This window comes from Bolinopsis microptera, chromosome 13, assembly GCF_026151205.1.
Source record: "Bolinopsis microptera isolate Bmic1 chromosome 13, MBARI_Bmic_1.0, whole genome shotgun sequence".
Lineage (NCBI taxonomy): Eukaryota > Metazoa > Ctenophora > Tentaculata > Lobata > Bolinopsidae > Bolinopsis > Bolinopsis microptera.
The window spans coordinates 15,726,666-15,745,264 of record NC_087084.1 but is presented as its reverse complement, the minus strand read 5'-3'; the positions used below and the strand labels follow the sequence as shown (position 1 = coordinate 15,745,264).

At 43.2% G+C, this 18,599-nt stretch overlaps 3 protein-coding genes across 3 annotated transcripts; all 3 read right to left on the bottom strand.

Annotated features, from left to right (window-relative positions):
- Positions 1-917: 917 nt before the first annotated feature.
- Positions 918-5,325, bottom strand: LOC134824916 (carboxypeptidase B-like). Its single transcript, XM_063836924.1, has 8 exons — positions 5,182-5,325; positions 4,726-4,807; positions 3,824-3,978; positions 3,536-3,707; positions 2,266-2,569; positions 1,923-2,125; positions 1,738-1,822; positions 918-1,641 (listed from the first exon to the last, which is right to left on the bottom strand). Exons 1-8 carry the CDS (start codon positions 5,241-5,243, stop codon positions 1,397-1,399), a joined length of 1,308 nt encoding a protein of 435 aa, XP_063692994.1. The 5' UTR covers positions 5,244-5,325; the 3' UTR covers positions 918-1,396.
- A 3,998-nt stretch (positions 5,326-9,323) lies between these two features.
- Positions 9,324-10,673, bottom strand: LOC134824841 (uncharacterized transmembrane protein DDB_G0289901-like). The gene has a single exon (XM_063836816.1). The coding sequence runs from the start codon at positions 10,671-10,673 to the stop codon at positions 9,324-9,326; it is 1,350 nt and encodes a 449-aa protein (XP_063692886.1).
- A 1,638-nt stretch (positions 10,674-12,311) lies between these two features.
- Positions 12,312-18,288, bottom strand: LOC134825236 (cell fusion protein aff-1-like). Its single transcript, XM_063837384.1, has 9 exons — positions 17,887-18,288; positions 17,294-17,565; positions 17,026-17,131; positions 16,608-16,741; positions 16,371-16,441; positions 15,976-16,206; positions 15,567-15,737; positions 14,518-14,808; positions 12,312-13,708 (listed from the first exon to the last, which is right to left on the bottom strand). Exons 1-9 carry the CDS (start codon positions 18,276-18,278, stop codon positions 13,637-13,639), a joined length of 1,740 nt encoding a protein of 579 aa, XP_063693454.1. The 5' UTR covers positions 18,279-18,288; the 3' UTR covers positions 12,312-13,636.
- Between the last annotated feature and the right edge of the window lie 311 nt (positions 18,289-18,599).

The following is an 18,599-nucleotide window of genomic DNA, read 5'->3' as shown; positions in this document are numbered from 1 at the left end:
TTTGTATATTTCAGCGCCTAGTCCCCCTAAGCCAACTATAGGGGGTGTAAGAGCGTACAGTGGCTCCACCTGGTAACCCTGGTAACCCTGGTAACCCTGGAAACTCTGTATATTTCAGCGCCTAGTCCCCCTAAGCCGACTATAGGAGGTGTAAGAGCGTACAGTGGCTCCACTCTAGCCCCCTCAGTTCACCCTCCCGACCCGCCCGGAGTGTTATCTTCCACTCTTAACAGTGTCAAGGAGAATGTTAAGAGATATGTTAACAGTGTCAGACACAAGGAGGATAACTTGCAGGACATCCCTGAGGTTTGAGAGAAATGTCTAGTACCAGGGCAGGATTAAGTAATTTGTATTGCTTCTTTTTAACGTTATTATTAGCAGTTTGTATAGATAATATAGCTTAATAGCTTGCTTATTGTTGTTGTAAAGATAATATAGCTTGCTTATTGTTGTTGTAAAGATATCCCCACCCAGGAGTCTGCAGACTTGCAGGATAGAAAAGGAAGTTTAACGAAGAAGCATAAACGTAATCTGGTTAGAATAAAAACTGGGGACTTAATAGAGGGGTTAGCTGGGGCTGTTGCCTCGGGGAATATACTAAGCAACCTCAAACAGGTAACTAAGCAACCTCAAACAGGTAACTAAGCAACCTCAAACAGGTACCTTAGCAACCTCAAACAGGTACCTTAGAGCTTAGCAACCTCAAAAAAATAACTTAGCAACCTCAAACAGGTACCTTAGTAACCTCAAACAGGTGACTAAGCAACCTCAAACAGGTAACTTAGCAATCTCAAACAGGTAACTAAGCAACCTCAAGTAGGTGACTGTTTCCTTGCAATTGAAGAAAAGAATCGTTTCATTGGAACACGCTTCGAGCCTGTTTTTTTTCGGAATAGATCCACTGCAAACTCAGGTTTGAATAATAATAAAGTCTTGGAAATGTTATTTTCGTATACTAAATAATTTCTGACTAAATTATCAATTTCAGGGTCGTCAAGAAAAAGGAAAGTTCGAATTTACGGGGGACGGTTTAGTACAACACGGTACCTACCTAAAAAGAATAAAATGAGTTAGTTAATGGATAGTGAAAGTGAAAGTGAAAGTTAAACAACTCACATCACGGTACTTACCTCAAGAGAATAAAATGAGTTTAATGTTGTTATTGCGTGCAGCATGGGGTTAGCCATCGACACTCAATATCTTATTTGTACATGTATCAAAATATCAAATATTTCAATGTAATAAATATATAAATTAATTCAGCGTTCATCGTTTTGCAACTAAGGATTAAAAATAACGAAAGGACATGAAAAGCTGAGATCAAAAGTCGAGCACCCACTTCGTTAGTGTTGCCAAGCAACGCCTCACAACCACTCCGCAAAACAACCAATATCATTTAACTTTTCCATTTCCTCCGTCGAAACTTGCGGAGACGCTTCCTGCCGGTAAGGTTGGTGGGGCTGGTCGCGATGAACTCCACTGCGGAGAGTATTCCGGCTGACACCACCTTCCCCGCTGGTTTGATATGAGAGGGAGGGAGGAGGAATCCGTACCGTCCCAGATCTCCTAGTTCTATCCCGTACGTGTGCGAACAGTCCAACTCCGAGTACACCCAGTCAGAGGAGTCTCCTGACGTCACGTCTAGAGGGGTTTAAGTTAGCTGAAGGTAGCACTACACATGTAATATTTGATATGGATAGTAGAAGCGAAAGTGAAAGTGAAAGCGAAGCAACTCACACATGAGCACTGTGGCAGGTCCGTAAGAGTACCGATGTCCGGTCAGCTCTCTTATTGCCCGTGTAGCGTGGTCAGCAACGTCCAACTGTGAGACAGTAAACTTATTAAACCACAGCATTGTAAACGAGGAGAGTGAACGAAACTCGAAATGAAAGTGAAAGTGAAAGTAGAAATGAGGATCTCACATGTGCGGAGCGGTCCTCAACCTTCCTCCTGGTGTAACTGAGAGGTGTGAGCCACATCTGCCCGTAAGAGTGCAAGGAGAAGTAGGCCAGCAGTTTGTGTCTCACGCTGGACAGGTAACGAGCTATTCCTTGTGATTCGTGCTCGCTAAACGCGTTGGGGCCGTTGTAGATCTCAGAGCAGGAGAAATCACTAGCCCCTGGTCCTGTTACCATGACAACAGTTAGTTTATCTTATTGTTACCATGCCAACAGTTAGTTTATCTTATTTATAACCAGCAATCAGAGTGAAAGTGAAAGTAGTTTAAGTGGAAGTGAAAGTAGGAAATTTGAAACCATGGCTCACCTCCAAAGTTAATGTCGAAGTTTCGGTTCAGATCAACTCCCTTGCACCAGGCTACAGAAGTAGGTGATCTATTTTTCCTCCAGAGTCTCTCACTATTCCAGGAGTATGCGTAACCGTCCGGGTTCGCCAGCGGCTGAATCGCAAACTTGGTTTTATCAAGCAAGTCAGTTATGTAGTCATCAGTCCCGTAGCCATCTAACAGCTTCTTAATGAAGAGCATTGAAGCAGCCACAGTGATCCATTCTCTGGCGTGGAGACCTCCATCCACCCACACCATCGGGCAGTTCCTCTCCTTATTTGTTCCCTGAAATCATTAGTTATTAGGGGGAGGAGGGAGGAGGGAGGAGGGAGGAGAGAGGAGAGAGGAGGGAGGAGGGAGGAGGGAGGAGGGAGGAGGGAGGAGGGAGGAGGGAGGAGGGAGGAGGGAGGAGGGAGGAGGGAGGAGGGAGGAGGGAGGAGGGAGGAGGGAGGAGGGAGGAGGGAGGAGGGAGGAGGGAGGAGGGAGGAGGGAGGAGGGAGGAGGGAGGAGGGAGGAGGGAGGAGGGAGGAGGGAGGAGGGAGGAGGGAGGAGGGAGGAGGGAGGAGGGAGGAGGGGAGGAGGGAGGAGGGAGGAGGGAGGAGGGAGGAGGGAGGAGGGAGGAGGGAGGAGGGAGGAGGGAGGAGGGAGGAGGGAGGAGGGAGGAGGGAGGAGGGAGGAGGGAGGAGGGAGGAGGGAGGAGGGAGGAGGGAGGAGGGAGGAGGGAGGAGGGAGGAGGGAGGAGGGAGGAGGGAGGAGGGAGGAGGGAGGAGGGAGGGAGGAGGGAGGAGGGAGGAGGGAGGAGGGAGGAGGGAGGAGGGAGGAGGGAGGAGGGAGGAGGGAGGAGGGAGGAGGGAGGAGGGAGGAGGGAGGAGGGAGGAGGGAGGAGGGAGGAGGGAGGAGGGAGGAGGGAGGAGGGAGGAGGGAGGAGGGAGGAGGGAGGAGGGAGGAGGGAGGAGGGAGGAGGGAGGAGGGAGGAGGGAGGAGGGAGGAGGGAGGAGGGAGGAGGGAGGAGGGAGGAGGGAGGAGGGAGGAGGGAGGAGGGAGGAGGGAGGAGGGAGGAGGGAGGAGGGAGGAGGGAGGAGGGAGGAGGGAGGAGGGAGGAGGGAGGAGGGAGGAGGGAGGAGGGAGGAGGGAGGAGGGAGGAGGGAGGAGGGAGGAGGGAGGAGGAGGAGGGAGGAGGGAGGAGGGAGGAGGGAGGAGGGAGGAGGGAGGAGGGAGGAGGGAGGAGGGAGGAGGGAGGAGGGTATTTACCACTATTTCCATGACTAGGAGAGGTCTGCCCTGGTGGGTACTCCCGACGCCCACAAGTCTAGTAATGTTGGGGTGCAGGGCTGCTAATCGGTACATCTCTCTGTGGGTAGCTGCTGCGTTGTTGTACTTCGTATAAACGTAGTCAACATCGCTCGAGCGTTTCGTCCTGCTGCTAATAATACAAAATTCGTTAAAATGAGTGAAATTAGTAAGTATTTGTATATCAGTAAGGATACTAAATATACGATAGTTAGATGATTTTAATATTAGAAGAAAAACAGCCGTTACCTTCCACTCCGACTGAGAAGTTTCTGGATATCATCTATTTGAACAGAATATGAGATGTTATGCAGCTGCTGAGTTTCCAGGAGCTGAGCTTGCTGTTTTGATAACCGAACATCAACATGTCCTCCGACATGCAACTCCGTAGACCAATAATCTAACTGGGATATTATATCGGGTCAAATTAGCAAATCAGCTAATCAGCTCATCAGCTCATCAGCTCATCAGCTAATCAGTTAATCAGATAATCAGCTAATCAGCTAAACAGCTAATCAGCTAATCAGATAATCAGCTAACTGAATATATTACTTCAACAAGCTTAGGCAGGGGTTTAGGAAGAGGGGGCAGGGGGCGACCTACACCCTCCAAAACCATAATAGATGGTAACTAATCTATATTATATCTCAAATTCTACATCCGGTACGGCTCTGCACACATGATATCTCTCTCTGCCATGAAACATGGCTAACCTTTCAAACTATGATTTAAAACACAAACCTAAACTAAAACTCAACTGGGCTCTCCTATGTCACCAAATTAGACCAATAAGCAAGTTTAGCTTAAATAATCATATTTTTCTATATTAATTGTATAATAAGTATATTGACGTAGTGGATGGTTGAGGGGGTTTTAAGCACAGATCACTCTCAAATCCTAAAGATAAGCAGTGGCCTTCGGCACTTGAAACCTCTTCAAACCTCCCCTGATTTATTTATTATTGATATTGTTTGATTGTGCCGTAAAAATAAATATTTGTTTTATTAAAATATTTGTTTTATTAATCATTAAAAAATGACAAAATGTTGGGCTCTGCCTCAATGGTCGGTATATTGGAAAACGTACCGGTGAGCAAAAATCCTAGTCATAAAAAACTAAAATAATAATCTTCCTGTGGTAGTGGTACTCACATAATCTCGAGTATGTTCAATAAAACTAAAAACGTCCTCAACATCCCTCTCTGTCGCCAGGGCTAGTCTGTAAACTTTCTCCCTGGGCTCAAATGTGTTAAAATCTCTTGTAATATTTCACTATTTGTCAGGAGTGCTAAAGAGTTAGACCTGACTACACAGGTGGACTATAGTGCACTATAGTCCCCCTGTGACTACACTAGATACCATTTGACCTTATTTTGGGCGGGCAGTAGTACATTAAATATTATAAAGGAGCAGTAGTATGCACTCACGTAATTTCCGATCAAATAATGTATAAGGTAAAAGTAATATCAATCATTTCCAAGAATAAATTGTAAACATTTTGAAAGTTTCGCTCCATTAAAAATAAATCCCAAATATTTAGCAATTCAACAAGGAATCAAATCAATATTTACACGTTGAAACTCAGTAAACAATTACAAGTTTATTTACCCTTTATAAGAAGTAGCTGTTGAATGGATTAAGAGTAGAAAGGGGAAAAGACCTCTGATCATTCTGAACACTGAGAGTAAATCATCGGTGTTATTTATTATCTCATAGCAACGCACATAGCAACGTACATAGCAACGCACATAGAAATTGAGAGACAAAGCCAAGCAAACAAAGGTTTATACAACCCTCCTTTTTAAAATTCCCTCCCCAATTACAGTCGTCAGAATTTTTTTTGTAATCAGTTGGTCAGACAGTGGCGTACCAAATGGTAAATATTATAAAGGAGCAACAATGGTAACGTTACGCCACTGTCTACCTTATCCGCATATTTGTCTGATATTGTTTTGGTCTTCAAAGGAAACAGTTAGAGCCGGAAGAACTCACGACCGGAAAACTTTGGCCGGAAGGACTTAAGACCGGAAAATTTGGCAAATTTCTGTCCTTAATTCCCGCTAAAATTTAACAGTTAAAAGCAGCCTAACGTAATATCGCAACATGAGATTATATGAGTAGTTTAACAACCAACACATGAAGTTTTGTCCCTGTGCCCTGTTTTAGCTTCCTTTTGCCAAAATTGCAGACTCAGATAAGAAACAATTAAGTAAAACGTAATACTCCTTTATAATATTTAACGTAGGTAATACTCATGTCAAGACTACTACTCGTATGTCAAAGATACTAGGATATCTAGATAATAGAACAAAGGACCCTCAACGAAATTAGAAACAAGATCAAACTGTTAAACAACAAAAAATATTATAAAGGAGCAAATAAAAGGCCACGGTTAGCAGTGACGAGCGTTGAAATATAATAAATTTGAAAACTTGTTCAGTTTCATACAGTGTGGTGCAGGATTTGGGAACAATTATTAATTATCATTAGCTGAAGCTGATAAGCATTGCACAGGGCTAATGACTTAATGACTGTGGGGTAAAACCCTGGCCTAAGGTAGGTAGCAATGAAATACGGGAGAAGTGCTAGCTCTACAAATACCTCCCTGTACATTAAATATTATAAAGGAGCAAATACCTCCCTGTACATTAAATATTATAAAGGAGCAAATACCTCCCTGTACATTAAATATTATAAAGGAGCAAATACCTCCCTGTAAATTGTACACTGATAAGAAATACATTCCAACATTTTGCAGTGTTAGTTTTAGAGAAACAACACAACACTAAATACACTAAATAACACAGTGCTGAGTGCATGTCTGCAGTTATTTACACAAGCAAGACTGTCACCTGCTAATTAGAATCTATTATTAGACCTGTCAGTGCACAATCCTGTGTAAATCCTGTGTTAATACTGTGTAAATCCTGTGTAAATCCTGTGTAAATCCTGTGTAAATCCTGTGTAAATCCTGTGTAAATCCTGTGTAAATCCTGTGTAAATCCTGTGTAAAACCTGTGTAAATCCAGTGTAAATCCTGTGTTAATCCTGTGTAAATCCTGTGTAAATCCTGTGTAAATCCTGTGTAAATCCTGTGTAAATCCTGTGTAAATCCTGTGTAAATCCTGTGTAAATCCTGTGTAAATCCTGTGTAAATCCTGTGTAAATCCTGTGTAAATCCTGTGTAAATCCTGTGTATATCCTGTGTAAATCCTGTGTAAATCCTGTGTAAATCCTGTGTAAATCCTGTGTAAATCCTGTGTAAATCCTGTGTAAATCCTGTGTAAATCCTGTGTAATCCCCGACCTCTCAATCAACCACATAACTTACCGGACTTAATTTGAACGGACACTAATTGAACGCTGGAGGCCCTAGCGTTCAGAATTATGTCCCTTTAGATAAAGTCTATCCGTTTTTAGATCTGTCAGTGCACTTACCTTGGTACAGTGTTACAGTGTTACAGTGGTACAGTGGTACAGTGGTACAGTGGTACAGTGGTACAGTGTTACAGTGTTACAGTGTTACAGTGTTACAGTGGTATAGTGTTACAGTGTTACAGTGATATAGAAACAAGGTTAGGACTTTATTGGGTTTATTTATCCGCTTGGTCCACTCAATCAGATGAACGGGAAACCGTTTAAACCACCCTAGCTGGCCTAGTAACTTCTTTCGGCTTCTTTTAATTCACAAAAAGTTTACAATGTTTAGACCGAGTGGAAGTCAACAGGAGATACATTTCGTGTTGCAGACTATTCTGTGAAATACTAAAACTTAATGATTTATTTTGCACTAAGCAGTGGAAAAGTGAGTCGTCTCTCCACGGGCCACGGCTGGTTACCCGATCATCTGGTTACCTGGTTACCTGGTTACCTGGTTACCTGGTTACCTGGTTACCTGGTTACCTGGTTACCTGGTTACCTGGTTACCTGGTTACCTGGTTACCTGGTTACCTGGTTACCTGGTTACCTGGTTACCTGGTTACCTGGTTACCTGGTTACCTGGTTACCTGGTTACCTGGTTACCTGGTTACCTGGTTACCTGGTTACCTGGTTACCTGGTTACCTGGTTACCTGGTTACCTGGTTACCTGGTTACCTGGTTACCTGGTTACCTGGTTACCTGGTTACCTGGTTACCTGGTTACCTGGTTACCTGGTTACCTGGTTACCTGGTTACCTGGTTACCTGGTTACCTGGTTACCTGGTTACCTGGTTACCTGGTTACCTGGTTACCTGGTTACCTGGTTACCTGGTTACCTGGTTACCTGGTTACCTGGTTACCTGGTTACCTGGTTACCTGGTTACCTGGTTACCTGGTTACCTGGTTACCTGGTTACCTGGTTACCTGGTTACCTGGTTACCTGGTTACCTGGTTACCTGGTTACCTGGTTACCTGGTTACCTGGTTACCTGGTTACCTGGTTACCTGGTTACCTGGTTACCTGGTTACCTGGTTACCTGGTTACCTGGTTACCTGGTTACCTGGTTACCTGGTTACCTGGTTACCTGGTTACCTGGTTACCTGGTTACCTGGTTACCTGGTTACCTGGTTACCTGGTTACCTGGTTACCTGGTTACCCGGTTACCTGGTTACCCGATCATTTGGTTACCTGGTTACCTTGTTACCCGGTTACCTGGTTACTTGGTTACCTGGTTACCTGGTTACCTGGTTACCTGGTTACCCGGTCATCTGGTTACCCGATCATTTGGTTACCTGGTTACCTGGTTGCCTGGTTACCTGTTTGCCCGGTTGTCAACAGGAGATACATTTCGTGTTGCAGACTATTCTGTGAAATACTAAAACTTAATGATTTATTTCGCACTAAGCAGTGGAAAAGTGAGTCGTCTCTCCACGGGCCACGGCTGGTTACCCGATCATCTGGTTACCTGGTTACCTGGTTACCTGGTTACCTGGTTACCTGGTTACCTGGTTACCTGGTTACCTGGTTACCTGGTTACCTGGTTACCTGGTTACCTGGTTACTTGGTTACCTGGTTACCTGGTAACCTGGTTACCTGGTAACCTGGTTACCTGGTTACCTGGTTACCTGGTTACCTGGTTACCTGGTTACCTGGTTACCTGGTTACCTGGTTATCTGGTTACCTGGTTACCTGGTTACCTGGTTACCTGGTTACCCGGTCATCTGGTTACCCGATCATTTGGTTACCTGGTTACCTGGTTGCCTGGTTACCTGTTTGCCCGGTTGCATGGTTGCATGGCTACGGCTGGAAGTGCATCGGAAGCAGACAAAAGGAAGACGAGCGACCAGGACAACACTAGAAGTTACCATGACAACACTACTGTTACCAGGACAACACTAGAAGTTATATCTGACAATTTACAGGAGATCAGGGTCCTGTGCACGTACTAAGTCACGTGACTAGAAAACAGCCTCCTGATTGGTCAACTACCAGAATGCAGGCTTCTTATTGGCTAGTGATCAGAGTGAGGCTTCTCTCCCTGGCTTCTGTACTCTATATATATATCTCTTGAGTTTATTTTAGTGCGTTATCTAAGGGTAGAGGGTGGGGTTATCTTTACAGTCTACCCCCATGTAGTAGTTTCCAAGTTCCTCTTATACCCCTCTTTTCTGCTCCACGAACCTTCAGCCAGGTCAAATACAGGTCTCTGATTGGTCAGGTTGGGGCAGCTGACCAGAATAGAGCTCTCTGATTGGTTAGGCCCACTGTAAGGACAGGTTCCTGCTGGGAGACCGGACAAGTGTCCGTTAGAATGTTCGGTATGTGTCCCTCCCTATCTCTGCAGAATATTACTTCCACCCTTGGTAACTAGGTAACCAGCATTACTTCCACCCTTGGTAACCAGGTAACCAGCATTACTTCCACCCTTGGTAACCAGGTAACCAGCATTACTTCCACCCTTGGTAACCAGGTAACCAGCATTACTTCCACCCTTGGTAACCAGGTAACCAGCATTACTTCCACCCTTGGTAACCAGGTAACCAGCATTACTTCCACCCTTGGTAACCAGGTAACCAGCATTACTTCCACCCTTGGTAACCAGGTAACCAGCATTACTTCCACCCTTGGTAACCAGGTAACCAGTATTACTTCCACCCTTGGTAACCAGGTAACCAGTATTACTTCCACCCTTGGTAACCAGGTAACCAGCATTACTTCCACCCTTGGTAACCAGGTAACCAGTATTACTTCCACCCTTGGTAACCAGGTAACCAGCATTACTTCCACCCTTGGTAACCAGGTAACCAGCATTACTTCCACCCTTGGTAACCAGGTAACCAGCATTACTTCCACCCTTGGTAACCAGGTAACCAGCATTACTTCCACCCTTGGTAACCAGGTAACCAGCATTACTACCACCCTTGGTAACCAGGTAACCAGCATTACTTCCACCCTTGGTAACCAGGTAACCAGCATTACTTCCACCCTTGGTAACCAGGTAACCAGCATTACTTCCACCCTTGGTAACCAGGTAACCAGCATTACTTCCACCCTTGGTAACCAGGTAACCAGCATTACTTCCACCCTTGGTAACCAGGTAACCAGCATTACTTCCACCCTTGGTAACCAGGTAACCAGCATTACTTCCACCCTTGGTAACTAGGTAACCAGCATTACTTCCACCCTTGGTAACCAGGTAACCAGCATTACTTCCACCCTTGGTAACCAGGTAACCAGCATTACTTCCACCCTTGGTAACTAGGTAACCAGCATTACTTCCACCCTTGGTAACTAGGTAACCAGCATTACTTCCACCCTTGGTAACTAGGTAACCAGCATTACTTCCACCCTTGGTAACTAGGTAACCAGCATTACTTCCACCCTTGGTAACTAGGTAACCAGCATTACTTCCACCCTTGGTAACTAGGTAACCAGCATTACTTCCACCCTTGGTAACTAGGTAACCAGCATTACTTCCACCCTTGGTAACTAGGTAACCAGCATTACTTCCACCCTTGGTAACTAGGTAACCAGCATTACTTCCACCCTTGGTAACTAGGTAACCAGCATTACTTCCACCCTTGGTAACTAGGTAACCAGCATTACTTCCACCCTTGGTAACCAGGTTACCAGCATTACTTCCACCCTTGGTAACCAGGTAACCAGCATTACTTCCGCCCATCTGAGTTATCTTGTACCTGGAACTCCAGTCCAGTTCCTACAATACCTACAGTTCCTACAATACCTACAGTTCCTACAATACCTACAGTTCCTACAATACCTACAGTTCCTACAATACCTACAACAACAAGATACAAGGGCAGGTCTCTCCCGAGAGTTGGGATGGCCGGAGGTGCTTATCTCCTTTTCATTAACCCTAAGCCACTCTGTGCCGAGGCACTATACTAGCTGTAGGGGGGTTAGTCCTACGAGCCAGAGAGTGCGTATCACCAGCAGAAGCTGTACCAAATCACAGCTTGGTAACTGGCCGACTTGCATCTGACCGGATTAGAACCCGGGCCTTCTGCTTGGGAGGCGATCGTGTTACCACTACACCACCCGGCCGTGTTACCACTACACCACCCGGTCGTGTTACCACTACACCACCCGGCCTACAGAACCTAAACTAACTACAGAACCTTGCGTACTCAAAGTACCAACGCTAACAGAGCCCTCTCTCTCTGCAGCAACTAAGCCACACTTTTTACTTCGGCTAAAAAAGTCCCACAGTCGACTGGAAATTATAATTTTTTTCTTTCAACGGCTAAGCTTTAAGTTTAAGGTACTAGCTACAAATTGTATAGACCAACATAACGAATTTTATAACTGATGCACAGCAAAATATATATCTGAAAAGCTAATCTATGGCTTGTTTGAGTCGTTTCTCTCACAAATATGGATCATTATGAAACGGAGCTGCGCTTCGGGTAACCAGGGTAACCAGGGTAACCAGGTAACCAGGTAATCTGGGTAACCGGGTAACCGGGTAACCAGGTAACCAGGTAACCAGGTAACCAGGTAACCGAGTAACCAGGTAACCACTACACCACCCGGCCGTGTTACCACTACACCACCCGGCCGTGTTACCACTACACCACCCGGCCTACAGAATCTAAACTAACTACAGAACCTGGCGTACTCAAAGTACCAACGTTAACAGAGCCTTTTCTCTCTGCAGCAATAGAACTAGATCTAAGCCACATTTTTTACTTCGGCTAAAATAGTCCCACAGTCGACCGGAAATTAGAATTTTTTCTTTCAACGGCTAAGTTTTAAGTTTAAGATACTAGCTACAAACTGATGCACAGCAAACATTTATATAAATAAATAATAAATATGGATCATTATGAAACGGAGCTGCGCGTCGGGTAACCAGGGTAACCAACCGGGTAACCAGGTAACCAGGTAACCGGGTAACCGGGTAACCAGGTAACCGAGTAACCAGGTAACCAGGTAACCGGGTAACCGGGTAACCAGGTAACCGGGTAACCGGGTAACCAGGTAACCGGGTAACCGGGTAACCAGGTTACCAGGTAACCGGGTAACCGGGTAACCGGGTAACCGGGTAACCGGGTAACCAGGTAACCGGGTAATCTGGGTAACTGGGGATAACCGGGCAACATGGTAACCAGGGTCCTAGAACGCCAGTTAGTAACTTAATCAATATGACTACTAACTATGCCAGTTAAATTAAACTAAACTAAAATATGTAGTTATTTAACTAACCATTTACCGAAAAAAACTACAAACTTATGATTTATAAAACTACTTATTTCATTTTCGAAATTAATAAGGAACTAAAAGTAAAACGAGTTATTTTAAGTAAAAAACTAGTTGAGATTAAGGTAAGAAAATTTAATTCGCATTATCATCAGCATAAATATAAAATTATCTCATATTAAAACTGTTCTCTAAATTCTAATAATACTGATATCATTAATCACATCACGCGTCACCATGACAACACATCACGTCACATCACGCGTTCCCATGACAACACATCACGTGACATCACGCGTCACCAAGACAACGTGCTAGTGAGCAATCGAACCTTTAAAAGTTACTTTTCTTAAAGCTGTTATTTCAAAAATGTTTTGTAATTTGTGATAAAATAAAATGCAATAGCTCACAATGTTTATTTATTCCATCAAACTGTTTGCAATTCAATGAATTAAACTTTAGAATTTTATAACATTTTATTAAAACTCCACCCTTGTACGTCACTGTAAAGTGTAAAACATGCTTAACTAATGTAACGAGAGGGAGGGGTCAATAAAGGGCAGGTAACCAGGTAACCAGGTAACCAGGTAACCAGGTAACCAGGTAACCAGGTAACCAGGTAACCAGGTAACCAGGTAACCAGGTAACCAGGTAACCAGGTAACCAGGTAACCAGGTAACCAGGTAACCAGGTAACCAGGTAACAAATAAAGGGCAGTTCATAAGGGGCCTAACAAATATGTGACCGATCCTAACTGTAATTTTATGGTATTTACAAATCTGTAACGTTTTATTTCAAATATCAATGAATTCCAAATACTCATCACATTCCAACTGTCCATTACAACAATCAACATCTTTACAATTTCAAACCATGGTTGATTATTGACATTAAAATTTAAAATACTTACCTCTCAAACATTTCGTTCTCAATGATTTTTTAAATTTGATATGCTATCCTGATCCACAAAGAATGAATACACAAATGAACTTCCGTTGTTATTTCATCTAAGTTCACAAATATGCACTACCAGGAAAGTCCAATTATTTGTGTAATTATGCACTTGGGGATTGGAAACCGCGATTAAATTAATATCAAATTATGCAAATGTAGAAAATAGTCCAATCAAATTATGACAATAAATAAATTGATACGTTTAATTGACTGGTAAAACTATATGCAAATTAGCGTTAAATTATACCTACAAAGTGAAAACGTAAAATTAACTGTAAATATTTCTTCCGCATAAACTAATTAGCTAGGACGGGAAGAAGTAAAAATAAAATAACTTAGAAAAGGCTCATAAGATGCACACACAACACACCATGCAATGTGACGTCACGTGACATGACGTCGCCATGACAACACATCACGTGACATCACGCGTCACCATGACAACGCGCTAGTGTGGGCGTCATGATCTTCTTAAGAGGAATCGTTAGAACATTCCGAGCCTTTTCGTTTCACATACATCTTTGTGTTTAACCAAGTTGGTCTCTGAAAATGTTTCCCTGTGTTTAGACATGATCTAGGTAACCAGGTAACCAGGTAACCAGGTAACCAGGTAACCAGGTAACCAGGTAACCAGGTAACCAGGTAACCAGGTAACCAGGTAACCAGGTAACCAGGTAACCAGGTAACCAGGTAACCAGGTAACCAGGTAACCAGGTAACCAGGTAACCAGGTAACCAGGTAACCAGGTAACCAGGTAACCAGGTAACCAGGTAACCAGGTCACCAGGTCACCAGGTAACCAGGTAACCAGGTAACCAGGTAACAAGGTAACCAGGTAACCAGGTAACCAGGTAACCAGGTAACCAGGTAACCAGGTAACAATAACGTTCATTACTGCTTAACAAATATTCATCAGATAAATTTGTAACTAATTGTCCTAATCTCTAGATAATTCGTAGTAACTTGACAACTATAAACTAGCATTAGTTACTGTTAACTAACTAACTAAATAACTAACTAGAATTAGTTACTGTTAACTAACTAACTTAATAACTAAACTAGTGCCTAGCATTAGTTACTGTTAACTAACTAACTAACTAAATAACTAACTAGCATTATTCACTGTTAAAAGGCCCACTTCTTACTAGTGAAGAACTGGTTACTATTAAATCTAACACGTCCGGGTAACGTCTCATATTCATTCTCCTGCGTATTGTCGTTAACAACTATGTAATGTAAATCGTCTGTTAAACTATCCTCCCTAACGAGGGACCTAGAGTTGGGTCTCTTAGAGGCCACCACACTTTTAACCTTGTCCCCAGCCCCCCTCCGGTGCAGGGCCCTCTCTCTCACCTTAGCGTACTTGTCTTTAGACTTCCTACAGCACGTCAGACACTTGAAGATGCAGTTAAAGACGCGGACTAGTTTAACAATAATGCCCACTAGTATTGAGAGGAGAAGCAGGAAGACAGCTATAACCACACCCTCCACCCAACCCGGCTTCCCTCCGCTGAACCATTGTATTGGGTTCAGGTACTTCCCCCACGTCGTTAGAGACAGGATATCGTCATACTCTGCTTTCTCGTACTTTATATCGTCCTCTGGTAAAACAAAGTTCCGGTTCTCATCCTCCAAACAGATAACCTGTGCAGTGTGTAGTGGTAACTATGGTTACTAAGTAGCGGTAACTATGGTTACTTGGTAGTGATAAAGATACTCGGTGCTTGGTGATGTTACCATGGTGACTGGTGATTTTCCCATGGTGATGTTACCATGGTGACTTGTGGTGTTCCCATGGTGACTTGTGGTGTTACCATGGTGACTTGTGGTGTTACCATGGTGATGTTACCATGGTGACTTGTGGTGTTCCCATGGTGACTTGTGGTGTTACCATGGTGACTTGTGGTGTTACCATGGTGATGCTACCATGGTGACTGGTGATGTTACCATGGTGACTTGCGGTGTTACCATGGTGACTTGTGGTGTTACCATGGTGATGTTACCATGGTGACTTGTGGTGTTACCATGGTGACTTGTGATGTTACCATGGTGACTTGTGGTGTTACCATGGTGACTTGTGGTGTTACCATGGTGACTTGTGGTGTTACCATGGTGACTTGTGGTGTTACCATGGTGACTTGTGGTGTTACCATGGTGACTTGTGATGTTACCATGGTGACTTGTGGTGTTACCATGGTGATGTTACCATGGTGACTTGTGGTGTTACCATGGTGACTTGTGATGTTACCATGGTGACTTGTGGTGTTACCATGGTGATGTTACCATGGTGACTTGTGGTGTTACCATGGTGACTTGTGGTGTTACCATGGTGACTTGTGGTGTTACCATGGTGACTTGTGATGTTACCATGGTGACTTGTGATGTTACCATGGTGACAGTACCTGTTTACAAAGACGTTTAGTTTCAGGGCCCAGTGGTTTGACGCACACTTCAGTCTTCATCAGTTCTTCAGTTTGTCTACAAGTAGAGCTGATTCTAACAAACTTCTGATAAGGAAGTTTACTGACGCTGGGAATATAAACGTAGAAATTATCTCCCTCTGTCTGGTGATTCTGCGGAGGTTAATAAATTAATAGACAATATTATCTCCCTCTGTCTGGTGGTTCTGCGGGGATTTAATAAAATAGACAATATTATGATAAATTTAGTGTATATTATAAATATTTAGTTAAATTGTTATACAAATTAATGTTTTAAAAAGGATGCGAGTGAAGGTACTAACCTTTATAGTACCCACAATGCTGCCACTCCCCCCTATTAATGTAATATTGAGGTATCTGTTGTACTAACCTTTATAGTACCCACAATGCTGCCACTCCCCCCTATCAATGTAATATTGAGATATCTGTTGGAATATTTGTCCAGGAATACTGCTCCGTGAAAGTCCTCCAAATAGCTCTCATCGTATAGGAAGGTCACATCACTCTGCTCGTTGAAAGTAAGGGTGATGTCAAGTCGGGGAGAGGTCCGGTGATAAGCTACAACTTGTCGCGAACTGTCGTTTCTGATCACTCGGTCTACCTGCTCAATTTTACATCTCATTTACCAGAACATGAGATGAGAAGTGATGGTGTTCATTTTGCCAAATAGAAAGTGATTCCTCGCTAAGAGAAAGCGAAGATGATTTCTTACTTAAAAGAATGTGAAAATAATCATTATGTTAAAGAGAAAATGAAAGTGATTACCTTACTAAAAAGAAAGGATTCCACTGTCTCTGCTTCAGTGGGGTACCTGTCGTAGTAGTTTGCAGCAAAATCTGGGTTTAGAATTCGTCGTTATTACATTTCTCACATTAACTATTCGATTTTTATGGCACAAATCAGCTGTAGTACAAAATAATCATGTAACCAGATAACCAGGTAACCAGGTAACCAGGTAACCAGGTAGCCAGGATATCTTAGTAACCGGTTTTGTAAACTTACTTGTGTTTAGTTGGTTCTCCCCGCAACTCTGAGTCGTTGCCGAGAAAGCATCTCTGACAGTACTCTTCCTGATCGTCTCAAAGCCGTGCTGTATTTTAAACCAGCCTAACTTGTTCATATTCCACTCGTTCAACCTGAAATATACTTTCACTTTCACTTTCACTTTCACTTTCACTTTCAATTTCACTTTCACTTTCACTTTCACTTTCACTTTCACTTTCACTTTCACTTTCACTTTCACTTTCACTTTCACTTTCACTTTCACTTGTTATACTCAGGAATTACATCTACTCTTATTTAAATTTGCTAGTGAGGGAGATTTGGCGTTAGGGCTGTGTTAGCTATTTGTTATTTAGAACTTAACTAGATACATATTATAGTGTAATGATTGTAATACACCTAAAACTAAAATGTTTACCCGTTGATCTTGACGTTAGTTTTCAGCTCGCCGGACCCCCTCCTGCCAAAATACCATCCAGCTGGCAGGAGACTGGATGTACTGGACGTGGCGATATTTAGCGTCACTGGGGGAGGGGGTCAGTTAGAGGGTAAGTAAGGGGGAGGGGGTCAGTTAGAGGGTAAGTAAGAGTGAGGGAGTTTAGACTGTATCTTTATTTTGTAAAATGTAAAGGTTGAATAGACTATAAATGTAAAGTACTGTTATTGTTACCACAACAACTATTTACCCAGCTCATCTGCAGTGGTGCCAGTATCTAGATCCACGTTATAAATCTTATCTTTAACCAGTTTCTGGCTGGTATCCAGGTTGATAACGTTCAGTCTCAGTTGAGCACGTGTTATAGGACTGGAGATCTCCACTGCTTTAAAAGTGTCTGCCGAGAACCGCTCTATGTTCAAACTGCAGCAACTCTGTCCTGAGCCTGTTATCCACACACAACCGTCTAGAGTCTGTCCGTCCTCATACCAGTTTACACACGTGTCTTCGTTCTTATTGTAACTGAAATATAGTGTTACCATGACAACTGTTACTGAAATATAGTGTTACCATGACAACTGTTACTGCAATATAGAGTTACCATGACAACTGTTACTGTAATATAGTGTTACCATGACAACTGTTATTTAAAGTGGTTGTTAGGATACTACTAGATAGTTGCTAAAACAGAAAGTGGTTGCTAGGATACAACTCAGTGCTAGCTAGGATTTTACTCAATGGTTGTTAAGATACTTCTAAGTGGTTGCTAAGATACTTCTAAGAGGTTGCTAGGATACTGGTTGCTAGGATACTGGTTGCTAGGATACTGGTTATTATACTTACTTTCCACAAGAGTTAGTATCACTGTCACACTGGTTACTGCCCCCAGGACAGTCACACCAACAAGTCATATCAGTGGAGGGAATAGCGAACTCGTAAGAGTTCTTATAGTTGTACACGTGTTTAAGATTATCATACTCTAGCGTGTACAGAACTCTCTTAGTTTCTTGTCTCCCATCTCTCTTAGTAAAGTTATAAGTAATCTTGTAACACAACGTCTCATCCAGTGCTATATTACTACTGATAACAGTTCTAGTGACTTTATCCTGACTGCCGTCACGTGACTCTAACTCGATCTCCCCTGTCAGTGTACCAGAGGGGTGTGTACACCGGGCAGGGAACACAGCGTGGTAGCCGGGGAGCAGGGAGAGGAGGAGGGGGAGCACTCTCAACATCACATTACTCATCACTGAGGGGGAGAGGGTTACTTACAGTTACTTACTGTCTTACACGTGTCATCTTGCATTTATAAACATTAAACATGGTAGTAGTACTAGGGTATAAACATGGGAATTGGGATGGAAAACAAGTTTCCTGAATGAAGCTTTGTATTTTAATCTTATTTTGTCCACAATCCAACGCCAAAATTAAAATTAAAGTCTCAACGCCCTTCAAAAAATAAGATCAAACTATTCTGAAACTGAAGCCACTAGTGTTAGTAGTACAAAAACAACAGCGAGTACTAGTAGTAGTAGTACTAGTAGTAGTACAACACT